Here is a 27,228-nt window from a genome sequence, read left to right on the forward strand (position 1 = left end):
GCATTATGGATGGGCAAGATCTATCGATCTCTTTGTATCAAACACTATTGAAAACTCCGCAAACACTGACTCATTTTATATTCCAACAGTGTTGTAGACACCTTTAAAATTATTACAGTCTTATTTATGGGTCAGGAAGCTAAGATAGAGAAAGTCCAGGAACTTCCCCAGTTGGCAGAGCCAGGCAGTACTCATGCCCAGGCTGTCTGGCTTCCAGGTCCCAAGTTTGTATTTAAAAATTTTCAAATCACGGGCGCCTGGGTGGCTCAGTTGGTTAAGTGACTGCCTTCGGCTCAGGTCATGATCTTGGAGTCCCGGGATCGAGTCCCGCATCGGGCTCCCTGCTCGGCAGGGAGTCTGCTTCGCCCTCTGACCCTCCCCCCTCTCATGTGCTCTCTCTCTGTCATTCTCTCTCTCTCAAATAAATAAATAAAATCTTCAAAAAAATTTTTTTCAAATCACAAGAAAGTAGAAGCAATAGTGTGACCAACACACATGCACCCTTCATCTGGTTAGTATATGGCCACATTTGCTTCCTCTCTTCTATAGTCTCTGTTGTGCTGAACCTGCTGGAAAATAAGTTGCAGAAATTTTCATTGTAAGTTACAATTCACCCATAGATACCTAAATATATATGGTATAAGAATAAGGACCTCCTCCTAACATAATCCTCATCTCACTCAAGACACGGAGTAGTAACATTATGCTATTATCTCAAAGGTTTTCAGATTCCCTCGGTGTAACTCCTACTTACTGTCTTCTGCCTCTCTCGTCTTTTCTCTGTTCTAATACTTCATTATAGACGGAATGGGTGAAAACACTACAGAGGGCTTTTCCGTTTGTATCATTCTCATAATCAGCCCTGATTCGTAAATGAAGACGGAGTCTCAAAAACCAGTGTTCTCTGGAAAACACTTTTATTCGTCAGGCAGCTATGGGCAACCCAAAGGAGGATCAAAAAACCAGGCTAGTGAGCTGTCACCTGAGTCAGGGGCAAGCATGAGGTTATCTCTTCAACATCAGGATATCAGGCTTAAGAAAGACCCATTGGCTTAGACAAGTGTTACCAAAGTCAACTCAGAAGGAAGAGCTGATAAAAGCCTCGATCAGTTCCATCCTCTCGGGTGTAGATCTAAAAATTGGTCTCATAAGAAGAATCACCTGTGAGCCCTCCTCCTTGTGATGGAGGGGGTTGACTAAGCCGAATCTCCCATTTTGCAATTTTCAGTGCAAGGACTGGCCTTCACCATCCCGATCTTACATACCTTTCATGCGAGTGCTGAATACTAATACCATATCTAATGCTAACTCAGATTTCCGTTTCTGGGGATTGGACTTTGGTCTTAAGCACAATAATCACATTCACAGAAGTGCTTCAGCATTTAGGATGCTGTAAAAACATTGCTCACACACCCTTGGGTTTTGTCATTTTGACATTGCAGTTCCATGTCCCTGCTTGTTGGCCATCACCCATCGATCTCTCAGTCTCTTAAATCCAAGTGTATTTACTCTCTATTCTTTAACTCTCAAGGATAGTGTGAGTTTGGTTCTTGTAAAATTTCCCCAAAGACGTAGGCATGGAGCTGAGCTCTACCACTCAGCATGGTTTGGGATTATCTTTGGTGTTTAACAGTTTGTTTTTTGGAACTTACAATTTTATGAAGATAGACACTATTCTGTCACTATTCTATCTAATATAAACACTATTAAACTGAGAGTCTGGGGGAAATAAGATGTGATGTTGTGCCCTGTTTTTGTGAGTTTTCATTCACTGCAAATCCTTTATGAGATTAAAGTAAATGCACTTGACTGTTCTAGCAGTATGGGTTAAATTTGGGAAAGAGCCATCCCCAAAATAGGGTCCAGGCTTGCTAATTTATGAGGTAAGGTTTGCCATTGTTTGAATTTGTTTATTTATTTTTTTAACTTTAAAACCTTCCAAAATGGTAAAGTGCTCACAAGGTTATATCTTTAGAGAACCATGCTTCCTGCAATAATTAAATTTTTGTTTTCTCCCTTTAGTGTACTAACTCCCATACAAAATGTGTTCTGGGAAACTTGACTCAACCATACTGATCCTTTTAACGTTTTTAAATGTTTAGACTACACTGAGAGAAATAACTTCATTTTTTGAGAAATTTCCTTAATTAAGCCCAAGGGAGGGGTTCCTGGTGGACATCACGGGGGACACAGATGATTTCTTATCACCAATTTTACTGAGGTATCATTTTACATAACAGAAAATTTCCTCATTATAGGTGTGATTCAGTGATTTTTGGTAAATTTGTAGTTAATCATCATAGCAATCCAGTTTTAGAACATTTCTGTCACCCCCCCCAAATTCTCTCTTATCTATTTACAGTTAACCCTCTGCCCCCAGGCACCCACCGTTCTGCTTTTTGTCTTTATAAATTCCTTCAATTACCTTTTATCTAAAAATTAAGAAGGAACGTTTTTAATTATTCCCTGTGTTACCTTGAGAATAGCTTTATTCAGCATAATATATATCTCTTCATGCATGAACAGACAGTGCCTACTGATGGCAACTCAAGAGTCTCGACTCCCATTAAGCTTGTGCTCCTAAGTCAGAATCATTCTGTCCTGAGTTGCAGCAACTGTCTTTTTCAGTAAATGGTGTCCCCCCCCCCATCATGTGACTGGATACATAAGATGCGTGAGACGTCCTGAGGACTTCTGAGCTCTCATGTCTAGTGGGCTTGTCTACATCAGGAGTAGTTCGTTTAGGAAGATGTCATTCTTTCTGCATCCACAGGTACAGCTTAAAGAAGTCATTGAAGATCTTCCTGGCAAATTGGACACCGAGTTAGCTGAATCAGGATCGAACTTCAGTGTTGGACAGAGACAGTTGGTGTGCCTCGCCAGGGCCATCCTCAGGAAAAACCGGATATTGATCATTGACGAAGCGACAGCAAATGTGGATCCAAGGTACAGAACTGAGGTCCATGAACCGTGGAGTCCAAATTTTAAATGTGGTCAATGAGAAACATTTCATGATGCTGAGAAATGTTTCTAAGCGCTCTCTTTGCCCCAAAGACACCTCTTGATAATGTTAATTCTGGAAAACAGAGGAAGAAACCAAAATAAGTTATACAATGTTAATGGTATTAGTAGGCATCCTAACAGAGCTAGTTTCCTAAATTCAACACCTGAAAGTTTCAAGCAATTGGAGGGAAGGATATTTTATGTCATTATATGCAAAATAGGAAATTTCTAAATAGATTTTTTTATACTGAGTTTTTCAGCAACAAGATCATGTCTTTGATATCTAAAAACCTTATGAAAATGTCATATGATTATTTTAAGTCTTAAGTCTACTTTTCCCCTTCTACTAAACTAAATCCAACTCCTTTGGTTCTAGAACTGATGAAGTAATACAAAAAAAAATCCGTGAGAAATTTGCCCAGTGCACCGTGCTAACCATCGCACACAGGTTGAACACCATTATTGACAGTGACAAGATCATGGTAAGACCCTCACCTGTGGCATTCCAGGTGTTTCCATTAATGTTCAGTTCTTCAACTTCACCTTCCTTGTACAACCTGATAGAAACCTCCATAAGTTTTTCTGTTCATTTTTCCTCTCATCCCTGACAATAACTCAAGTACTTAACTATACCTTCAGAATGTGAGATTATATAATAATTTCACATTTCCATATTAAAAGTTTTTTGAATTGTCCTTTTTCTGTATGATGGTCAGCCATGGAAATAATTCAAATCCAAGATCTGGCCTCCTCTGACAGCATGTCAAAACAGTCGTTTTCACTGTGTCACAGTTGTTTCAGTATTTTGGATTCTCTTAATCAAAAAATTAGCCTTTCGTTTAGGCTGCCAGTTGGTTGTTGGGTAAGTTGCAGAATTTCTCAGCTGTTGGGATGTTCACAAGATGTAGTGTCAGAAGGGAGTCTGAGAAGAGAGGCCCCAGTCAGAAACACAACGTATTTCAACAGAAAGGATTTCATGTAGGGGATTTAGCGTAGGAATTGGAGAGCTGGGAAAGTGGACTGGAAACACTGGGGTAATAATTTTAGGAAGCAGCTACTGAGCCCCAGGACAGATCTCCAGACCTAGGTACTCGGAGGAGAGACCCCAAAGACTCCTATGCTCAGATCTCCTAGGAGAACCACTGCCCAGCTGCTGGTCACGTCTGTGAGGTGCACCAAGAGGCTAGTTCTCATTGTGTGTTCTTTTTTTTTTTTTTAAAGATTTTATTTATTTATTTGATACAGAGAGAGAGATAGTGAGAGAGAGAGAGAGATCACAAGCAGGGGGAGCTGCAGGCAGAGGGAGAGGGAGAAGCAGGCTCCCCGCAGAGCAAGGAGCTCGATGCGGGGCTTGATGCGGGGCTTGATCCCAGGACTCTGGAATCATGACCTGAGCTGAAGGCAGTGGCTTAACCAACTGAGCCACCCAGGCGCCCCCTCATTGTGTGTTCTAATGGAAGATGGGGGCTGGCGCCAGGTTCCTGTCCCCGGGCGATGGTGCGAGAGTGGCATAAGCCAGGGAGACCTTTTGCTCTGTGTCCCACCTTCAGGCCCCCCTAGTGCCCCCTGCTGGTGGAACCCAACAGAGCACCCACTGGTCAAAGCGTCTCTGACTCGGGATTTGCAGAAACCCAGCCCCAGCATCTCACGTGAGAGTGTAGGAAGAAAGGTGGATCTGGGGCTGCGAGGCTAGATGACCAACCAGCAAGCCTCTTACACAGTAGATCCGGCTACTGCACACATGGCAGGCCCCCAGCTTTGGTCTCTAGATAGCTGTCTGGTATCTTCTAGGTTTGATTGGCTTTTTCTTTCTTAGTAATTCAGCTTTTCCTTTCTTTTTTTTTTTTTTTTTTTTTAAAGATTTTATTTCTTTATTTGACAGAGAGAGACAGCGAGAGAGGGAACACAAGCAGGCAGAGTAGGAGAGGGAGAGGCAGGCTCCCCGCTGAGCAGAGAGCCCGATGCGGGGCTCGATCCCAGGACCCTGGGATCACGACCTGAGCCGAAGGCAGACGCTTAACGACTGAGCCACCCAGGCGCCCCTCAGCTTTTCCTTTCTTATTTTTCTTTCCTTTTTCCCTTCTTACCTCCCTTTTGTCTCTATTTTCTTTTTTCTTCTGTCTCCTTTCCCTCTCTTGCTTGCTCAGTATCCAGGCTTCCTTATGTCCAGTGAAAAGGAGCTGTCTCTTTTGGCTCTTTGGGGCAGTTTCTGGAATATTACCTCCCACCCTGCTTCATATGCATCATCAGATGGGATCATCAGGACGGGAGGGGCACTGAGAACATCCTAGACTCTCCACAGTGAAGCAGTGCCTTCAACCTCAGCACTCCCCAGACCTGGACGTGTATAGGAATGAGCTCTGACGAGGCAGACGACAGGAGTTGGGTATTCCCAACCAAAAGGATGCTTTGGCTTCAAGCAGTGTGGCCGGTCTGGACTAGAACATCACAGTAAGAAGCAGGCCACCCCGGTAGGGGTGTTCCATGAGGGCGGGACAGTGACTCTTGGATTCCAGAAACATTTAGCATCGAGCATCCTTATTCCTTCATTTTGTGTTCTTGAATGGTAACTGGAAAAATAACCTTTCATTTCTATCTGTTTCCTGTCACTTTGTTCTCATCTCTCGGCATTGTATGTCACAGATTGTCCCCAGAAGCGTCCTTCTTCCACAGTAAATGAGTGATGCCGTGACGTTTCCCTGTTTGCCGTGCTTAGTCAGGCTTTGGGGGTGGCAGCAGGAAGCTGGCTTGGTCTTCAGCTCAGTTGGGGGCCCGTCCAAAGAAACCCCTTGCTCCTAAATGTACCATATAGATTTATTTTTGGGTTTTGGTATGATGACAGTGATGATGGCAGCTTCTTTGTATCATCTCGTACTTAGAAATACTTAGAATACTGTGGCCTTGGAATGCATGATCCGTTAGGGAAACAGCAAAGGACAGAACTTGGCAGACCCGTCAGCTGGTTGTTCCTAAATCTTACGCACCAGCGTCTGACCCGCAGATGGGAACTTTTCTGTATCCCCTTAACCAGTGGGCTTCGTTGCTGTTATCAAAACGTGTCCATTTGTGGAATGCTCTCCTTACCAGTACCTCCTGGTAAATTTCGAGAATCTCGGATTTTTCTCTCTTGGTCAGTGTCTTTGTCCAAATCCTTAATACAGTTTCGCAAAGCAATTTGCAGCCCCTCCCTTCCTTTCTAGCCTGGCCTCACTCTGCTCTCCCTCTTTCCTTAAAGAGGGAGTTCGAACTGTTCAGTCACCTTTCAGTTCGACTGGATGTTGGCAGCTTAGACTAAGGCACCAGCAGTGGAAATGGTGAGATGGTTGGGTTGGGGGCAGATAAAGGACGGTGTGCTGGTGGCTACTGAGCAAATGAGGAAGCTTAAATTAGCTGTCATTATGACCACATCATGTGAGGGAAGGGGCCTGAGGTCCGGGGGAGTTGGGGAGACTGAGGGAGAAGTTGGTTTGGAGACGGGAAATGCAGCGTTCTCTTTAGCGCCTGTGACCTGTGCCTGGAAGGACCTCATTTTCTGTGGGGGACTCTGCATGTCCCCATGGGGCTGCCGCTCCCACCAGGAGAGGTGAACTCGGCCACTTGCTTACATCTTGGTCAGAGCTGGTTTGGGTTGCTGACTCCTTTGACAGGAATGGCAGGAATGGACCTCAGGGGACCCGGGTGGCCCGCATTCCCTAGCTTCATTGTTGGGGAATTGTCCTCTAGGCTCCATCCACTCCAGGTGGAAACCTTCTGTTTTATTCTAGAGCGTCTGATTCTCAGTTGGCTTTCAGTCCAGCAAAACACCGTAAGTCTTGTTCTTTTCTTGAACCTTTGATTTTGGGAGCAATTCTTCTTTTCTTGCTGGCTTAGAAATACCCATTTCCTTTCCAAAAAGCAAGCGATGGTCTGTTCTGTTATTCTGAAAGCTTTAGGGGCGTAAAGACGCGTTGGTCAGCTGCAAGGCCTACTGCTCCGGAATGGGCTGGAGGGTGGCCGGCCTCGGGGAGTGGCTGGGGAAGTGACGGATGCTAATGAAGGGCATAACCAACAGCCCTGTCATCGTAAGGTCGTGTAATTGCACGCGCTCATGGTGTCATAATTACATTTCGTTGCACTGGTGAATACTTCTGCATAAAGACGTATGGATATGGTTTTGTTTACTGTAAGTAAATCAACAAAAGGCTTGTTGGGAAACAACTGTGACTTAATTAATAGCTTTGTTTATGTGTTGGCTCTCCAAAGGGATTTGCCCAGTTTGGGTTCATTAAGCGCCATTAATGTGTTAGGCTTAGAATTCTATTTTACAAAGATGTTCTCTCAGTTTTAACTTTATTAAACATGATGTAGTCATAATGACAGCTAATTTAATCTTCCTCATTTGCTCAGTTGCCACAAAACAGTGGAGCAAGACAGACAAATTAGAAATCCTCTTTCTCCTAATACTCACCACTATCTCTGCGTTAAAGACGGCTTCTTCCCTGTAGTTGGAGGATTAGCTGGTTACTTGGGACCTGTCTTCTCTTCAGCCAGTGGTACAGCTTTTTCCTCCCGTCCCCGCATCCCCTAAGTCTTGACAGCATCCCCAGACTCCCCCGCTGGCAGCTGGAGCAAAGGAGACATCCTCAGACCTGCCTCGCTGCCTGGGTTCAGCATTTTTACTGGCAGGAGTTAGGGGCTTCTGCAGAATAAAAGCCGGGGCTGAGAAGCCCAGAGTCTACCTCTTACAGGCCATGTTATGGTTTTATGGTCTTTATCTTTCTTCCTAAACTCCAACTTCTTCTGAGTAGAGTTTTTCCCAGAGAAATCAAACCCAGACACTGTTGTAACGTACCCACCTGGAAAAGCACAAAAGCACCTCAGAGCTACCTGGAGTTTTATTGAAATGCTATTTTTCACTTCCTGGAACTGCGCTTCAGTAAGCCTGCATACGTGGCCACAGTTAGAACATTTCGGAAGAGAACAGCTCCTTCAAAACACCAAGAGGTTTCATTCCGGTTTTCAGAGGGAAAAATAACCACTGTGAAGGTTGAAAGCACAATCCGGGAGAAGAAATACTTGCAATAGCAGGAATTTGGGGGGAGTAGCTCCAGCGGTCACTGTGACCTAGCCTTCAGCTTCCCCAGGTGACAATGGTGGACCATTTCAAGACCTAAGAAAGGATTCTGAGTAATACTCCCCACAGTATCTTATCACAGAGAAAATCCCAGGCATCCATCTTACCAGAGAGGGACCCGAGTTCCAAGGCTGGATAACTGCCCCTCTGCCTCTTTGTCCCTGGGCCACCAAAAGCAGATGTCTGAAACTCCGACCTCCCCACTCTGCTTGCTGCTAAGTGGGCTCTCCCTCTGTTGCTTGTTGCCATACTGACAGCTGTCCCAGGCGTCTCTCTGCTGTTGTCAGGTCTCTCGTCCACCCTGTCCTGTACCCCCTCCCGCCCCGCCTCTCCCTGCAGCCACCCCATATCACTGATGGCATTCGCCATTTAAAAATGGATTCGATTATTTTGCAATGGGTCCATTTAATTTTTATATCTAGGACAGCTACCTGGAATATCTGCAGATACTTGGGCCTGATAAGCACGTCTTCACTGAGTTTATGTAACTGACTGGCTTGTCCAACATAATGTATTTTCCCTTAACCTGCTAGAGAGCACGAGTGATTGGAGGCTGGCGTTCCTGGAGAGATGTTGGCGCCGTGGGGTTGCTCTCACACCAGCTGGAACGTGTGGTCGCGTTTGTCATTTAACTCGGGCTATAGGAGAGTTGGGGGTACCGCGGGAGATCACGGGAGCCTTTTCTTCCAGATAGAAGAGATGTTAACAATAAAAACTCAAAATTCTACCTGTTTTTCTGTACATAAAGAAAATCTGGAGTTGCTTTATGTTTACTTATTCTGAAAGATCTGGACTTTTTGCTCAAACCAGTAAAGGTAAAGGCAAAGTGGGTACAGTTCTGTGCCTGGACTTTTTTCAGTCTGCACCCCAAGGGGGCTCTGTAGCCGCTGGTGTGATCTCGGTGGCTCTGCACTCTTGTTTCTGCCAATGTCCCTCCTCTCTGACTGCACCTTCTCTCCTTTCTCTTCTCCGATACATGAGATAAATGAGTTTCAAGCCTCCGTCCTCAGCCCTGGTCTGTCCGTCCCTCAGGTGCCTCTCCCTTTTGCCCACTCAGCAACCTCAGGTATGTGGCCCTCTGAGTCTCTACCCCCAGTCTTGTCCTCCCTGGATCCCACCGCCCGATTCCCAGTGGCAGCCACACTCACTCCCCTTGAGTCCTTTCAACTGCACCACTGGGCAGTCACGCCATCATGCCCCAAATTCCGTTTCCTTTGTATTTAACTTGGAACCAGTATGCACTCTGCACCTGCTTCTCATCATGTACGATGCCACGGCTGGGAGATGCAACAGCAGAACGGGAAACCATGGCATCCTGCCCTTAAGGAGTTGACAGGCTCATCTCGGGACCTCTTGGCTCATGTTCTCTGTGTCTGGAGTGGCCACTCTCCACCCCCCAGCCCCACTGCTGTGTGTTCAAGCCTACCCATTCTTTCAGGCTCGGTTTGGTACGCTTTCTCCATCTTGAAGCTCGTCCTCAGAACCTGTGGCCAGAAGTCATGTCTTCTGCTGCTCAGATCCCCTTTGTTGTGCTTTTTTTTCTTGCCTTATAGACATTTGAGGACTTCTCTCTCTCTCAGTACAGACTCCAGAAAGTCAGGGGTTGTGACTTACATATCTTTTGCCTCCTGCACAGCATCTCTCATGATGGCGTGAACACAGTTAAGTAGGCAATAAATGTTTGCTGAATAAATTCAGGAATTAATGAAAGTTTACTTATTTTCCTCAAATGTGTTTTTGCCTTGTGTTACTTACGCTTAATTAATCTTAAAAGTTTAATAAAATTGGTTTTCTTTTTCTGCGAGTATCTACTAGGCACACAGTAAATAATGTGAGCCCTGAGTATAATAAAAATGCAGTGGAAAGTGGACAGGGGGAAATGTTTACGTTTATAGGCATATTTTCTTAAATTATACAAAGTTAATATATGATACTATCCATATGTAAAGGTATCTTAGAAAATTGAATGTTAACAGTCTCATCTCCCTTATTTTGCTTCTGATCATAAATAATCAAAGTGTCTTTCTCTGGGAACTCACATGGAGAGGAAAGAATAGGGATTCAGCCCTGGGTTTGAATACCACCTCTGCTATCTACTTGATTCTGTAGCCTGAGCCAAATTACTTAACACATCTGCACCTCAGTCTTCATCTCTGGCTGTGAGTTTCTGGACGGAGTGTGTCTTGCTCATCTTTGAATTTCCTGTTCCTAGTATAGTGCTTTTGGTATTAGGTACCAGTATTTCCTGGATGGATAGATGGGAGAGTGGAAGGTAAGAAGGAAAGAATGATAAATGGATTGATGGATGGATGGATGGAAGGAAGGAAAGGAATTATTACCTTGTCTACCTTGAGAATTAACAGTGATATCTATAAAGCATGTGAAACAATGAGTGTTCAATCCACAGCTATTTTTATTCCTTTTCAAATTCAAAAGACCGCTATTTTAGTTATGGGGTGATTTTTTTTTTTTTAATCTTAAGGTAGTCATTCTTTGTTACATTGCATTTATATTTAGTACTTATAAGACTCAAAAAGATTATTTTGACCAAAATAATCTTTTGATCATTTATATTGTTAATCCTGTTGCTTTTTGGGGCGCCTGGGTGGCTCAGTCGGTTAAGCGACTGCCTTCGGCTCAGGTCATGATCCTGGAGTCCCGGGATCAAGTCCCGCATCGGGCTCCTTGCTCAGTGGGGGGTCTGCTTCTCCCTCTGCCCTCTTCCCTCTCGTGCTCTCTGTCTCTCATTCTCTCTCTCTCTCTCAAATAAATAAATAAAATCTTTAAAAAAAAAAATCCTGTTGCTTTTTGAAAGCATTAATTTTTTTCTGGCTCTGCCTTTTCAGATACTGGTCAGTTCTGAGAACTAAGTCATCTCAGTGGTATTTGTGTGTTTTCAGACAGTATGAGAGAAGATGGAAAAATTTACTATTCACTCAAATGTGAATAAAATAGGAAGCTGGACAAGGACAAAATATCAGTAATACTTTCATTCCATTAAAAATTAGGTGAAGTCTTTATAGTCGGAGAACTCATTTTCCACTAACTCTGAACTGGTGATTTTTTTAAAAAGTTGTTGCTTTTGCAGAATATAAAGTTCTTCATTGTATGAAGTAATTTGATTCACTTATTTACTTAGTCTTTAAGCATGAGAGAAACCTGTATTTTACAATTGCTTTTTTTTTTTTCTTCTTCTTCTTCAACATCAGGAGGAATGGTTATGCTCTATAATGCTATGCTTAAGTAAAATTACACATTCGGGGCATCTAAATTGGCATGCCAAATTATAGGACATTTTAATTATTATGTGGATGTGACAGATTCAATTATTCTTGAACTCCTTTGAGAAAGCTGCCCTTAGCAGTGATTCACAGTAGTAAACAAAAGATTAACAGGAAAATGCCCTTTATGAGACTTAATGTTTCCGATTAAATACCACGGGACGGAATTAACTGCAGTCCCTAGATGTGGACAAACAGCCTGCGTCCTGCTTGGAGTTCCCGCATATCCCCTTAAGATAAATTTACTCTAAAGACCACCTAAATGAAGAACTAAGTACCACTTAAAGAACTGTTTTCCTAGGTACGTCATTTGGGCCAATTGTTTCAGCCTCTTTCTTCCCTCCTGAACCATTAACCAGAGCTACTAATAAGTAGAAATGTAGAGTTAAGAGCCCCTTCCTCTCCCTTTCAATTTCCAATTAGTGGGCATATTAAGGAGCAATAAAATGGCTGAAAGGCAGGCAGCTGAAGAAAGAGAGAAAAGGAAGCAGGGGAGATAATTGTGAAAACAGATATTCAGATCTTCTGCAATTGAGATTGGGCTGCCCCCGTGGACTGTGCAGGCCACGATCGCTGGAATTTGGAGCTCAGTTTCTTAATTACTTCTTTAGTCTTATCCAAAGAGAAAATTGGATTTCTAGAGATTTCTTCTGTGCAGAGCAATTATGCTAAAGCTGCTTAGGTAGCAGCTCTTTTAGCCAATCTTTCACTCCCAGAATAATAAGCGCCAACCAAAGCCAACTTCAAGATGCACCTTAATCTCGCCGACGGGGTTATTTTGTCCCCTCTTACCGGCTGACATATTCCAGGACCCTGAAGAAATTCCAGAAGCATTGACTTCTTTTCCAGATATTGCTCAGATTCTGTCAAGCCAGCTCGGCTATTAATTTGCTTTCGGGTCACTGCCATCTGGTCTGGATGACATCACCCTACTTTTTAGGTAAACCGACTTTGATTTTCTTAAATCAAGAAATTTCCCAAGTCTGGATGTATGTATAAATAGCCCTCAAAGCTTGGAGTCTGAGAGCTAAAAGCACTAACTAATAACAACCCAAAATGCCTTTGGCAGAATATAAAACGCCACAGGACTGCTGAGTGCCCATAATCATAGTCTAAAACTTTCATTTTCTTCCTTTCCTATAACATTATAATAATAAAAGGTCGGGCTAGGCCTTTGTCTGCCTAGTAAAACAGGGTAATCAAACCATTTAAACACCAGCCAGGCCTACCACCCAAATGGATTCTCTCTATTCTCCTTCTCCTGCCCCTTTCCGAAATATTATCTGAGTTATAATATGTTACTACAAAACATTGTGTGCTAATGGGTTTCTTTCTGCTGATTAACAGGTTTTGGATTCAGGAAGACTGAAAGAATATGATGAACCCTATGTTTTGCTGCAGAACGAAGAGAGCCTGTTTTACAAGATGGTGCAGCAACTGGGCAAGGCAGAAGCTGCTGCCCTCACCGAAACAGCAAAGCAGGTGAGCCCGCCACAGGGACTGGTAATTAAAGTTCATCTCGGCCATTCACTCCTCACAATCTGGCACCGGGGGTGCTCTAACAAGCACCCTGTGCCCTCTTCAATTATAAGCCTTCGGAGACAACGCTTCATGACTGGGTCTTAACAACACGTCCCAGGTTGAAGTCAGGTCTGCTGAGAATCGGCAGACTCGGTGGGGCGGGGGAGCCACAGGTGTGCATGCTTACCTGTGCCGGCACGTGGGGATGCTCTGCGCACCGTGGCTTGCTCAGGTGTGCGGGCACCTGTGCCTAATTGCAGAGAGCGCCCAGATTCTAAAGAGATTGCCCACGTTCGGTTCTGTGGGTACAGATTCTCCTGTGGCACAGGAGGTTCGCATTTTGCGGACCCGTTACATTTTATTCCAATGGGTGCTCACCTTTGAGATGCAGATGTGGTCAAGGCACATCCCGCTCCAGGAAATTTTGAAGAGTTTGGGAAAAAAGATTGTGGGATATTTTCTGTCTGGTCTAGAAAGATCCAGCAGGGGAATGTGTAGGTTGCTTTTCTGTTTCATAATTTGTCAAGAAAACTACATGATACTGACCCTTCTTCCTGCCCAGGTTTCTCCCTGATTCTTGGTTGTTTGGAATTAGGCCTAGTTAGCACCTTGTGCTTCCTCTGCCTTCTAGATGATGAAATCGCCGTTGGGACGATCAAGAATCTATACTATCTCAATGCTATAGTCTGAGTGGTGCTTGAAGGTTTACAAAGCATTTTCACAGAGATGATGTGTGTGAAAGTACCAAGCACCGTATATGGTGAGAAAAAGGTGCTCGGTGAATAACATTCGGATTATCTGGTATCTTCCCAATAACAGTAATGGAGTATCTCATTGTACAGGTGTGATGTGAGAACTGAGGGCTGCTTTCAGGGACTTAAGCTAATGTCCAGCATCACCTGTAACTCTTTCTGATACAAGGTGGGAGTTAGATTGATGGAAGGATGGAGGGAAGAAAGGAAACTCACGTGTTCTTGCCGTTTGAGATGCATGGCTGGGGTGGAATGGCGCCAGCAGTCTTTTGAGGCTCCTCATCAGAACTCTTTATCTCTGGGCATTATAATTACGGGTATGTTTTTCTTTTCATCCTCTTTTTGCATTTCCCAGATTTTCACTCTAAGAAAAAATTATTGTGTAATATCTTAAGTATCTGGAGGAAATCTGTCCTAGTATCTAACGGTACTTGTGTATGAGAGATTAGAAACACAGCCTGAATTCTCTTCTGTCCCTGCTTCTCATCTCATCCCTCCTTAGAAATGAAGAGCTGGGGGCGCCTGGGTGGCTCAGTTGGTTAAGTGACTGCCTTCGGCTCAGGTCATGATCCCGGAGTCCCGGGATCGAGTCCTGCATCGGGCTCCCTGCTCGGCGGGGAGTCTGCTTCTCCCTCTCCCACTCCCCATTTGTGTTCCGTCTCTCGCTGTGTCTTTCTCTGTCAAATAAATAAATAAAATCTTTAAAAAAAAAAAAAGAAATGAAGAGCTGTACTTCCATTGTTCGTAGGGGATTTTTTTTGAATTCTGCTTCCGTCCTCAAATCTGTTCAGTAAATGTGTATATGTGTGCACAGTATTATGCTGGGAACTCACACGTCAGATATGTTCCTTAGTCATCCCCAGTATAACGCCAAGAGTTGAGAAGAGCAGAGATACTCCGTAAATATGCTGAGCCATTTGGAGGAGCAGGATGGGGCTTGGACATCATGTGCCATGCCCTACGCTGTGGTAGAGCTTCTCTTGTCTTGGTGCTGGTTTAAGAGGCTGAGACTTTGAGAGGGGAAGGAAATTGCTCAGAGTCACATAGCTGGCTAAATAATTGGCGGATTCAGATTCAAACCGAGGGTCAGGGACGAGGAAATCTGCATCCTGTACATACAATGTAAAGACTTACATTGAATGTGAACATAGAGAAGGTACACTTGGAGCCCTGTGTTGCTTTCGTGTCTGAAATTCCCAGTGCTTTCATCTGCTCAATGTCTCCCAGTCAGTCCCTGGGGATCCCCTGTATCATCTCATAAAACAGCCAGGAATCTCATAAACCCCTTTGTTCTTTGACCTCAGGCATTTCACATCAAACAGATGGGTCCCCACCTACGTGTCAAAACCTCCATTTTAAGAATGTGTTATTGTATATTATCAAGACGTTGAGTAATGAGAAATAAATCGCAGATAGTTCCAGATAACATAAGATAGTATATAGCTCAACACCCTCATTTTACGAATGAGGGAACTAAGGCCCCTTAGAAGGAAGGTGGCCCTAACTTACGTTAACTCTAGTTTGCAGCAGACGCAGAATTAGAAATCTGTTCTTTTAACATGTTTTGATGCAAGTGTAAGGTACGAACAGAAATGTTCATAGGTCACAGAGTTAGAAATCTTGTGGTTCCTGGTCCATTAATCTTGCACCTCAGTTAACAATATCAATGGTGTTACATTTGGGTAGATCTTTGTGTGTGTAACTTGCTCTATTATGTTTTTTAAATTTAAATTCAATTAACATATAGTGTATCACCCACTTATCCCATCCCCCCATCCCCCTCCCCTCCAGCAAAGCTCAGTTTCTTTCCTGTGGTTAAGAGTCTCCCTCTCTGATTTTGTCTTGTTTTATTTTTCCCTCCCTTCCCCTATGATGTTCTGTTTTGTGTCTTAAATTCCACGTATGAGTGAGATCATATGATAATTGTCTTTCTCTGATTGACTTATTTCACATAGCGTAATACCCTCTAGTTCCATCCATGTCGTTGCAAATGGCAAGATTTCTTTTTTTTTTTTGATGGCTGAGTAATAGTCCATTATGTGTGTGTGTGTGTGTGTGTATACACACCACATCTTCTTTATTCATCAGTCGATGGACATCTGGGCTCTTTCACAGTTTGGCTATTGTGGAAATTGCTGCTATAAACATCGGGGTGTGGGTGCCCCTTGGGATCACTACATTTGTATCTTTGGGGTATTGCTGGGTCGTAGGGTAGCTCTTTTCACCTTTGGGGAACCTCCATACTGTTTTCCAGAGTGGCTGTACCAGCTTGCATTCGCATATTTGGGTCGTTCTTTATCATTTATCTTACACAGTTCTCACGTGTATGATTTCACTTAATCCTCATGGCCGTTCTTTCTTATCCCAGTTCATGGATGAGGAGAGCGGATCAAGGACTCACCTAAGGTCACAGAGCTGGTCAGTGGAGAGCAGAAGGCGAATTGCCGGCTGAGGCTGAGAGCTGCCCCAGTCCATGTGTTAAGTTTCAAAACCCTGCTCCTTATCTTAATCTTATGAGGTGTCCAAGGTGAGGCCAGGTTCTCATAATGGCATAACATCCCTGTGGGATTTCAATCCTGCCGCTGGCTCAGGTCCCCTCTCTGGAAAGACGTAAGGAAAAACATGCCCCAGTTCTCACCCCAGTTGAGTATCTTCTTGACATTACTTCTGCATACGCTTGGTCCTCTTAGAACAGGCTATCAGATTGTCAGCTTTTTAAATGTGTGAGCATCAAATATCAATGCATCACTGAGAATGGTAACAGTAGGAAGATTAGCGTTAAGTCAACAAGCTTTCCACTCCTAAGAGACTGGAATTCATTCCTTTGGAAAGAAAACCCAGCATCTAGGAAAATGTACTTCCAAGTCATGTTTTCTTGACCACGTGGTTGTTTTTTTCTGAAAATGTTGGTGTAGGCAAGCTTAATTACTCTCTGACCCTCATAGATGATCCATGAAATAGTAGAGAAAGTACTTTTTAGGTTCATAAAGCTGAAATGTGCATTAGGTGTCTTAAAGCAACAGAAATGTATTTCTCACAGTTCTGGAAGCTGGAATTTTGACATCAAGGTGTCGGTGGGGTTGGTCTCCTCTGAAACATCTCTCGTTGGCTTGTAGATAGGCCATGGTCTTTCCTCTGTGTGTGCCTGTGTCCTAATCACCCCTCATATGGGTCAGAATAGATTAGGACCCACCCATATGACCTCATTTTAACTTAACTGACCCTATCTCCACATACAGTCACATTCTGAGGTATTGAGGGGTTAGGACTTCAACATACACCTTTTGAGGGGACACAGTTCGGCCCATAACCAAGGGTGAATACCTGTCATTCATTCTCTTCCATAATGAAGCAGACCTAATTGAGGTTGTTTGGAGTTCCTTTGTTCCCAGTGTGTAACAGGTGCCATTTTATCTATTCATGAAATCACCAGATACAGCCCCAAAGTTAGGAAATCCTGATCTCTTGCGCCCTATGAGCCTGGGCCAGTTGGAGTAGGTGGAAGAAGCGCTTAGCAGTCCTATGGTCCTTTATGTGTCCTGAGGTCTCTGCACCTCGGGGTCCTTATTTGTCCTGCTGGGGTTATAGCATTTCCCCTCTTCGCTGTGCTCTTACTACAAGGATCAGATGAGATGGTGTATATACTCACCTGCTTTGAAGAATACAGATCATTTTAAAAATAGAAGAGTTTTATCTCTCAACGATCAGAAGGGGATCGGTTTCTTAAAGACTGTCGATGGAACCCTTACCTCCCTATGATAACAAAAGAAGTACCCAAAGTTCTTCTAGGTAGCTTTAGAGACTCTTCGATGATTAAAATTTATTTTTTTAATTTTTAATTTTTTTTTTAAGATTTATTTATTTATTTGAGAGAGTGAGAATGAGAGAGAGAGAGGGTACATGAGAGGGGGGAGGGTTAGAGGGAGAAGCAGGCTCCTCGCCGAGCAGGGAGCCCGATGCGGGACTTGATCCAGGGACTCCAGGATCATGACCTGAGCCGAAGGCAGTCGCTTAACCGACTGAGCCACCCAGGCGCCCAAAATTTATTTTTAATAAGTTTTTTTTTCAACAGATGATACAGGCTAATGCTACAAATTCACAAACTTCGCTGTTTTTTAAAATAGTTGTTCTAGTTTATAAATAAAATGTAAGTCATCCGCCCACTCCTGTCGTGACTCGGCTCCTCCCTCAGGATGGAGCCCTGGCACCCCTTATGACCGTTCTGCTGATCCAGTCTGTGTGTGAGCACGAGCTTGTGCTACACAGCCTTTCTGTGTTTTAAGTACCGGTGACAGCCATGTTTTGCTTTTTTCACTTACTATCTCAGATTATATCAATGCATATAGTTATCTCATTCTTTTTATTTTTAAAAAGATTTTATTTATTTATTTGACAGAGAGCTAGAGAACACAGGTAGGTAGAGTGGCAGGCAGAGGGGGAGGGAGAAGCAGGCTGTCTGCTGAGCTGGGAGCCCAACGTGGGGCTCAATCCCAGGACCCTGGGGTCATGATCTGAGCCGAAAGCAGCCCCTTAACCCACTGAGCCACCCAGGCGCCCCATCTCATTCTTTTTAAAGGCTGCGTACTATTTATGCTTTCTCCACTCCCTTTGCCCCATTTTTCCTTCTAATTACATTGTTTTCTGTTTTATTCCCCCAGAGGATGCGCTCTCAGATTTACTTCACTGATTCTTGTATTCTGTGTTACGATTTATCAATTTCTGCTTGTATATCCATTAATTCCTTCCTTCTATGGTTTATTTTATTGTGGCTTCTTGACTGCATTTGTTTTCATTCTTTCTTCATTAATACATATATTTTAAGGCGGTGAACTTTTCTCTGAATACTGTTCTAGCTGTATGCGATAGGTCCTGATATATAGTGCTTTCGCCATAGTTAAGTTTTATATATAAATCTACAATTTGGGTTTTAATTTTCTCTTTGGTCCAAGAATTATTTGAGAAAGAGGTCTTTAAAACTTCCTGGTGATGGGGGTTTGTTTTTTCTGTTTTCTATTTTACTCCTCAATGTTGATTTTCATTGCCTTGTGATCACAAAGTTGTCTGTGCTGTTTCCACCCAAAACCAGTGTTTAGTAATAACTTTTTTTGTGTTCTAGTGTTTAGGCAATTTCGGTGAATGTTCTTTGGATGTGTAAAAAGATGGACTGTTGTCTGTTTAAGGTATAGCATTTAATAACTTTTATTTAGATTCACTTTGTTAATTGTATTATTTAGGTCTTCTCTATCCTTATTTGGTCCATTTGATGAGATTTAGGAGGTCACATTATGTTAGTCTCATATTGTAAAAAGATTTTCACTTTCTAGTTCTTGTCATTTTTTGGTAATTACCAAAATGTTTTGGTAATTTTGATGCTATGGTATTTTAGTCCACAGATATTCATGACTTGGGTTTTTGCTATGAATTATATTTTCTACTATTTTAAAGTGCTCTTTTTTCTTAGATTCATATAATGCACCTGGCCCTGAATGCAAGCTGGTTCAAAATTGCAGTTGAGTCCCTTGCTTTTCACTTTGTTTTCATTTGCCTGGTATGTCTTTGTCTTTTAGTATCAGATTATAAATATATCTCCTGCAAATGGCATGTGGCTCAGTTTAGCTCTGAGATTTAATCTTAGTCCTCCCCCCTCCTTTTTAACAGATGAATTTAGTCCATTTACGTTTGTTGAGATTATAGGTATATTTTATCTTATGTTATGCTTTCAGCTTTTAGTGTTCTTTTTTTAAACTTTTTAATTAGGATGTATTTCTTTTTTAGTGTTTGTTTTTTGTTTAATTTTTGAGTGATCTCCACCCAACATGGGGCTGGAATGCATGGCCCTGAGATCAAGAGTTGCACACTCTATACTGATGGAGCCAGCCAAGGCACCTCTATTTTTTTTTCTTTGCTCATTGTTTTATGTATGTACTTTTCACTTCTTCTAGGAACACTTTATTATTACTGATTCCCCATTGTAAACAATGACAACATCTCTTCCCTCTCTGTGCTCCCACCAGATTTTAGTTGTTTAAATAGCTTTCCTTCTACTATTTACCTTCCAATCTTTAAAAATATTTAAACCCCTGTTATTTTACTTACTTACTTGTTTTAAATGCTACTTTCTCCATCTCTTAGTTGGCTAAAATCTGTCCTCTAGCACATTGTCTTTCAGACTTTGGGCTGTGATCCATTCATGGGGCTGTGAAATCTATTTAGTCAGTCGTGACCAGCGTGTCTTAAGATAGGAGACACAAAAGAATGGAATGGGAAAAAAAAGAACAGTGTATCTTTCATAGTAATAGTAAATATTTCTTGGAAGTCCTTTCAATAGAGATGTCGATCTCTACGGAGTTTCAGTGTAATATGAAAAGTACTTACTATTGTGGGTGACAGTAAAAATAAAAGGTTGGAAAACAGGGCTCTGTACCATCTTAAAGGAGGGTTCATTGGAGTTAGAATCCCTGACTTTACCACATGTATGAAGGATTTGCTGCATCTCTAATTTTAATGTTCTGGTTATAAAATTCTTGGGTCACACTTTCTTTCACTTAGTATGCTGTAAACTTTGCCCTGACATTGTTTATTCATACGGAGAAGTCCAAGGCCAAGTTAGAAGTAACTCGATCTTCTTTCCTGGATGCCTGAAGGACTCTTTCTTTATTTTGAAGGCACTTAGTTTTTCCTAGGGTATTCTGTACTCTTCTGGTCCCTAGCTTTAAGTCTTTTATTTCTGGAGGTTACCTGAACTATAGCTTTGAAGTTTTTTGTTTTTGTTTTTGGTTGGTTGGTTGGTTTTTGATTGGAGTCTCCTCTTTTCAAATATCTGTCATGTATATGTTATCTGTCCTTCGTGTTATAAAGCTATTTTCTCCTTGATCCTTTTAATTCTTTATAAATTTCTAATTATGCTTGTTTTTCAATCCTGTCCTCCATATCTCATCCTGTTTTTTCCAGCAGTGGCTAAGTCACTTTGTGCTGCATCCATACAGCTGTCATTTCCGTGATGCTTTCGTAGTCTCCTTCACTTCACTTTTGGCCCCAGTCAACTCCTGGTTCATCGTTTTGTGTCGCTGTGCCGTATTTCCAAACTCACGGATTTCTGTTGTCCACAGGTTGATTGTTCTACATTTTCTTTGAATGTATTGCATTATATATTTTTTATAATATTCATCTCTTTGGTGAGTATTTTTTTGCCATATGTTTATCTTGTTCCTTTTCCTCACTTTTTTTGGTGTCTTTTACAGATCGTGTACTACTTTATTGTTGTTGTTGTTGTTGTTGTTATTCCTACTACTCACCTCTGAATTGAGTTTTTCCTGGACCATATGTTTAGGGTAGCGGTGGCTTGGGCATTATTTCAGGCTAAAGGGAATTCTCTCCTTAACATAGAAGCTCCTTATGACCCAGATAGAGAATGTGTGTGTGTGTGTGTGTGTGTGTGTGTGTGTGTGTAAGCAAGAGAGAGAAATTGAAAATGCATGTTCATTTAGCCTGTCATCCTCCCTAGCCTGCAGAGATGGGCGGTTACTTGCATTTCAGTTTTTCTCTTCTCCGAGGGCCTCCTCAATGCGTGTGCTTCAGGCAGAGATGGTGATTCTGGTCAGTTCCTCATTGACACGCCTTAGAATCTGCCAGTTAGTTGGACACCTGTACTCTCCCCTGATTGCTGAGATCTCCCATAGCTATCTCTGCCCTGGCTTACTCCAGCCCCAATGGATCCAGTTGCATATGGCAGCCCATGTGGATAGCTTGCCATTTGGGATTTCCGAGGACTCCAGATCTTATTGGAGATGGGCTTCTTTTGCATCTCGCAGCACCCTTGCTGCCTGGGGTGATTTCTGAGAGGATAAGGGGAGGGGAAGTCCATTTCCATTATCGTAAAAGCAGAGGTCTTCTCGGACTCTCTAGTACTCTTTAACCTTGCCGACACACCTGCCATTGTGTACACCAGAGTCAGACCTGCTGTAGAGACGAGTTGGAGAGTTCCTGGAACGGAGCTAGGCCCATGCAGTGTAGTGAGAATATCGGACAGGGTCTGGAGCCAGAATTCAACTTATTGAACCAATGCCTTCTGAAGGCAATGTCAATAAAAGCTCCGTTGCTGGCCTTCATCCACGCATGGGCAGCTTTAATAAAAGCTCTGTTGCTTTTAGTGAGATTTGATTCTGTGATGGTTGCTTTATTGACATGCTAGAGTCACATACTCAGCTTGGTTTCAGCCTACATGAGAGGGACTGTAATGAACCAAACCCAAGAGAAGGAGAGGGAAAGGGACAAGAAACCCAATACTCACTGGTCTTACCGTCCTCTTGTCCTGATCTCGAACTTTTATGGCATCGTTTCCTTGGTTCTTCACAACTGTTTTGAGCTGGCATTACTGTTGTCCCTTTTGACAAATGGAGAAACTGAGGCAGAAGAAACTACGTAATGGGTCAGCCAGCAGTCAGTGAGCGGCAGCTCTGCAACTTGGGTCCTCTTTTCCTGCGTCCCCGGTGACCATGTTCCCTGAATTGGTGGTGCCTCAGCTCCAGCCTGGGCGTTCTGTAAAGATAAAGTCAGAAGAGCCCCAGTGGGGCCTCCCCGCTGTTTAGTTTTCCTCACTCAAGTGGGGTGATGCTGCTCCTTTCCACGGGCCAGGGGGCCCCTTCTCAGAGCGGCCTCGCAATCACACCCGCCACTTGCCGGGGCGTGTCTTTCATCCGCAGTTTGTAGCTGGTCATTAGTCCCTGTGAGGTAAGTCACTGTCTCACTTTGCAGGTGAGGAAGCCCGGACGGAGAGGGGTTGAGCGATTTTTTTCCAGGGTCAGCAGTGAGGCCCGGGGAAAGAGAGTGGCCGTGGGCCTCCCCATCCTGGGCTCAGCCTGCCGCCCGGGCACCCTTCACCCAGCTGCCTTCATTCATAACCCGCGGCGGGCAGAGGATGTTTCCCTCTCACTTCTCGTATTGGAGTGTATTCCCAAACACGCCAACACAGGAGGAAATGAAGGGTCCATTCAGGGATTTAATAACACACGGAAGCTCAGTATTTAGTTTCAAGTTTTTCAGACCACGAAGCTAAGACCATTTCAATGAAGCATTGATAATAAGGACATTTTCTCTGTAAAAAATTACATTGAGCGGGTCATGGGGAAAGACATCGATCAGCTTATTCGGGAGAGGACTATCAAACAGTAGAAAATAAAGATGTATTTTTATCTTATTGGCTGATTTTAGTTTCAACAAGAAGTAGCTATTTTTGAGGACATAAATATATAACCATACAAAATACGGCCAGCTTTAAATTTACAAAAAAATAATTTAAAAATTACCCCCCCAAAGGTATTATTTTTAAATACTTGCATTATAATGGAAAAAGCCTCAGATGTCACCCAATGCGGTCCAAACATTCTTGGAGAAGTCCTTATTTTTCTCCTTAAATGACATTTTAATATATAATATTTCAAATGTAATGTTATTTTTGGAGTAGCAAGTATGCAAGCGACAAGAGAAAAAGTACACTTAATCTGCAGGTAGGTGTCCCAGCAATTTTCTTTTTTGTATGTGCAGCCCATTATCCCCCATGATAACTTTGTTGACAGCACCCACAAATATATTCGGAGCCAGGTTTTGTAAGATAGATCCAGAATCGTATGACTAAGAGACCCAGCTCATGACACGTGTCAACCTTCAGATAGATGGTACATTTTCTGTTTTAAAGACTCAAACAAAACTTTTCACATTCTTCTTTGGGGGAAAAAAAATTACATTTGAAGTCCTTTTTCACCCAAACACATTTTGAGATAAGAGCTCACAAGTCTTGACATTATTTCATTTTGTTATGCGCATCTGTCAAGGAACTGAGATAGGATACAGCTACTAAAAACTGATGATTGTGGAACAGAGAAACTTGACAGCATTTCATTCCCTTTATGTTCTGATTATACATTTATCAGAAAACGTGTATCTCTTCTAATTCAGCTAGAAATTGGTAGAATTCAAGAACTCAAAGGCTTGGCAAAGAACTGTCCTATTATTTGGTATCATCTTACATTTTAGAGAAGTTGCTTGGTTGAGTCATTGTTAAAGCTTTTGCTTCTCTTTTCATTATTGTGGCCCACTATCCACAGATCCCATTTCTATAGGCCCTGTAACTGCTTTGCCGCACAAATTAAACGCTGGGATATTTCATACGTATACGCCAGCGTTTCAATGCTTGTCAATCAGAGTTTATAAAATATAGGGATTACAACCTGATATTAACATCCAAATCTATTGTGCTCATTTTATGTGTGAAAATGAGAAACCCTCGTACAGACGCTAGAATCCCCGGCCTCTTTGTCACCCTGTTTTTAATTTATCTCCAGGTTTTGAGTCAGTAAAATGATTTTGCTTTATCAATTTAATGTAGTGATAAAACTTATCTGTGAATCAGAATGATCAGAAGCGAAGTGCAGCTACAGGTTGTTTGGCATTAAGCCCAGCCCCGCTGAGGGGTGTAATAGGGCTGCTTCCTTCACAGAAGGGAACACCCCCGTTGTTTTAATCATACCTCCACTAGCAATGTGCTGTCCTTCACGTGAAGACATGGACGTAGACATGCATCGCCTGGGCGAGGTGGACTTGAAAACTTTTAAATATGTTCTTTTTATACCTCTTTTTCTTCTTCTTCTTCTTCTTCTTTTTTTTTTTTACAGATATACTTCAAAAGGAATTATCCAGCTATTACTCACAGTGACCATGTGGTTATGAATGCTTCCAACGGACAGCCCTCAGCCTTTACTATTTTTGAGACAGCGCTGTGATCCTACCACAACATCGAGTCTATCCCAAAGACATTTTTCTAAAATAGTTTTTGTACTGTGTAACTATATATTGTACTTTTTTTTTTACACTAGCACAAAATATTTTACACATACAAGATGTTTGGATTTTTTCCTCCAACTTCACTCAGTGATTTCAAGCTCTAGCCGAATGATGTAATATTTTTTATTTATATGTTATAGTATTTTGTTTTCCTTATCCAAATCACAGGTGCAGGACACCAGTAAAAGCTGTTAACCAGGTTTGGTGCCTTAAAGAGATGTCAGAGCCAAACCTCATTTTGTTAGGTTTAAGACCAAGTTGTCACAGACCTTTTTTTTTACAGCCCTCACAAATTACATATTACTTTCCAGTGATATCAGGGATTCTGTTTACTTGAAGTGTGTGAAGTTGCCATTTTGTCTGGCCACTTCCTTAACATAACGAGGATCCATTATTTCTTCCCAAAGACCTCTGGTTGAAATCGTACAGATACAACTAATAGGAAAAACCAAAAATACACTTTAAGTGACATTATAGTGACCAAAAAAAGGATATATGCTTAGCACACAGGAGGGCAGTATTTAATTACATGTTCTGAAAGACCAGGAAGACAAAATAATGCTTTCGCAACACTGGAGCCCGCGTGGGTGATTTGATCATGAAGGGCACAAGTGTGATCATCGGTCATCTAGATGTGCACAACTCCAGCATGAGGACCATCGCAGTCTGAGGACTCAGCATGGTGACATTTTCAGAAAAGGCCCAGCCACTTAATTCCGGACCGTGGAGCAGTAGTCTTACTTGGATTTCTGTTCCGCCAGCTAACCGGCTGTTGACTGTAATAAGCCTTTTTGGTTTAGCCTTTCTTGAAATCCCTTCTACGCTGCACGTGTAGGTTCTCCTGACTTGGTGAGAAAAACCAAAGCTCTTTGCCAACAGTGGCGCACCCAGGGGGCTCCCTTATATGAACCTGCCCAGGTTATTTTCCTTCTGACCACTAATAGCACTTTGTTTGGGTCTTTCTGATGAGTGAATCAGCAAACCAGTGTGCTCCCCAGGCCTGCTGCACTTGATTTGAACCGTGGGTCTTCAGTTTTTCTGGATGGTGGCTATGGCGTGTTAGTTCAAATTGCTAAAGGTTTTTAGGTTGTGGTTTTAAGTGGACTCTCGTGACCTCGAGGATAAGGTGTAACCACCCTCAAGTTGTGCATATATTAATCGATAATGCCCTCCTACAGCAGATTTTTGGACTCTTCAGAGAGAGACGTTTTATAACATCAAGCCTTAAAAAGCACATACAGCAAACTACACAAGACACACTGAGTGTAGTCGCAGTTTGACTCTTCATATTTAGAAATAATATGGTGAATGTTTAGCTCAGTAAGCCAGTGAGTTGTTCTGTAGTCATGGATAGTATTTCAGGAGACTAAAATGACGATGAAGATAATGAGGTTTGTTAAAACAGTGGGAATACTGGACAAGTGTCTGTGTTTATTTGGTCTTTAGAGGTTAAAGGCAGTTTAAAAAAAAGGCATGTTTCTATTTTATTTCTATTTTAATGTCATAGCATTTTTTCTTTAATGAAACAAAATTCATTTGAAATAAATGACAGTTTTCACCTCCATTCCGAGGTCTGTGTTTTGTTCTGAGAGGGATGACTGACTCATGTCCTTGCTGTTGAAAGCCAACGAGTTTTCCAGAGATCAGAAAATATCTTCATTGTCAACTGGTTCTCTTGGCTAACTAGACGTACCAAATATTCTAAGTAGCTAGGTGGGTTTCAGACAGGTTGAAACAGCTGCTATTGAATCCAGCCTGGTTGCTCCCCTTCCAGGAAGGGAGAGCGTAGTAGCTTATGCCCTAGGCTTGAACAAGTATCAAGTTGTTGAGGGTGTTTTTTTTTTTTTTGAAAGGCGACTTTGCCCTGAACTAACAGGGAACATTTATTGTTTCTCCACTGAAACACTGTAGAACGTTGGTTCTCAAAGTGGGGTCCCGGCACTGGCAGCATCAGCCTCACCTGGGAACTTTTTGGAAATGCAAATTCTTGTGTCTTTTCCCAGATCTACTGAATCAGAAACTGGTGGTGTGGACCGGTAATCTGTGTCTTAATAAGCCCTTAGGGTGATTCTGATGCAGGCTAACGTTGGAGACCTAGTACCATAGAACATAAAGAACTAAGAGCTCATTAAGAAAAACACAGAAAGCCCAGTTAGAGAAATGGACTAGAGACTTGAATAGGCACCTCACAAAAGAGAATATCCAAGCGACCAATAACTGGAAAAGTGCTCACTCTTATTAGTTACCAGGGAAATACGATGAGATAGCACTGAACGCCCACTAGCATGGCTAAAATTAAAAAAAATACCCATCAAGTGCCGCCAGAGCAATGGGAACTCTCCCGCAATACCGTGTGTCTAAAAAAAGGATGTATCAAATAAACAACTTTGGAAAACACTGACGGCATTTACTCAAGCTGCACACCTTGTGATCTGTTAATTCTTTTTTTTTTTTTTTTTTAAGATTTTATTTATTTATTTGACAGAGACACAGCGAGAGAGGGAACACAAGCAGGGGAAGTGGGAGAGGGAGAAGCAGGCTTCCTGCGGAGCAGGGGGCCCGATGTGGGGCTCGATCCCAGGACCCTGGGATCATGACCTGAGCCGAAGGCAGACGCTTAACGACCGAGCCACCCAGGCGCCCCTGTTAATTCTACTCCAGATGTATACACACGTGCTGCAAGAGATGGGTTTGAAGATGTTCCTAGAAACATAATTCC

At 42.6% G+C, this 27,228-nt stretch overlaps 1 protein-coding gene across 4 annotated transcripts in view; it reads left to right on the forward strand.

Annotated features, from left to right (window-relative positions):
* The window catches only part of ABCC4 (ATP binding cassette subfamily C member 4 (PEL blood group)), a 249,739-nt gene extending 223,666 nt beyond the window's left edge, over window positions 1-26,073 (forward strand). For all 4 annotated transcript variants that reach the window (XM_064585949.1, XM_064585948.1, XM_064585950.1 and 1 more), the window contains 4 exons: window positions 2,774-2,946; window positions 3,380-3,485; window positions 12,745-12,879; window positions 24,341-26,073. In XM_064585949.1, the coding sequence (XP_064442019.1) occupies window positions 2,774-2,946; window positions 3,380-3,485; window positions 12,745-12,879; window positions 24,341-24,448 (522 nt within the window). In that variant the 3' untranslated portion in view covers window positions 24,449-26,073. The remainder of the gene's footprint in view (window positions 1-2,773; window positions 2,947-3,379; window positions 3,486-12,744; window positions 12,880-24,340) is intronic.
* Window positions 26,074-27,228: the final 1,155 nt, after the last annotated feature.

Source organism: Mirounga angustirostris, unplaced genomic scaffold (genome assembly GCF_029215605.1).
Source record: "Mirounga angustirostris isolate CCGP_5_RB_7025 unplaced genomic scaffold, mMirAng1.0.hap1 SCAF_3, whole genome shotgun sequence".
Lineage (NCBI taxonomy): Eukaryota > Metazoa > Chordata > Mammalia > Carnivora > Phocidae > Mirounga > Mirounga angustirostris.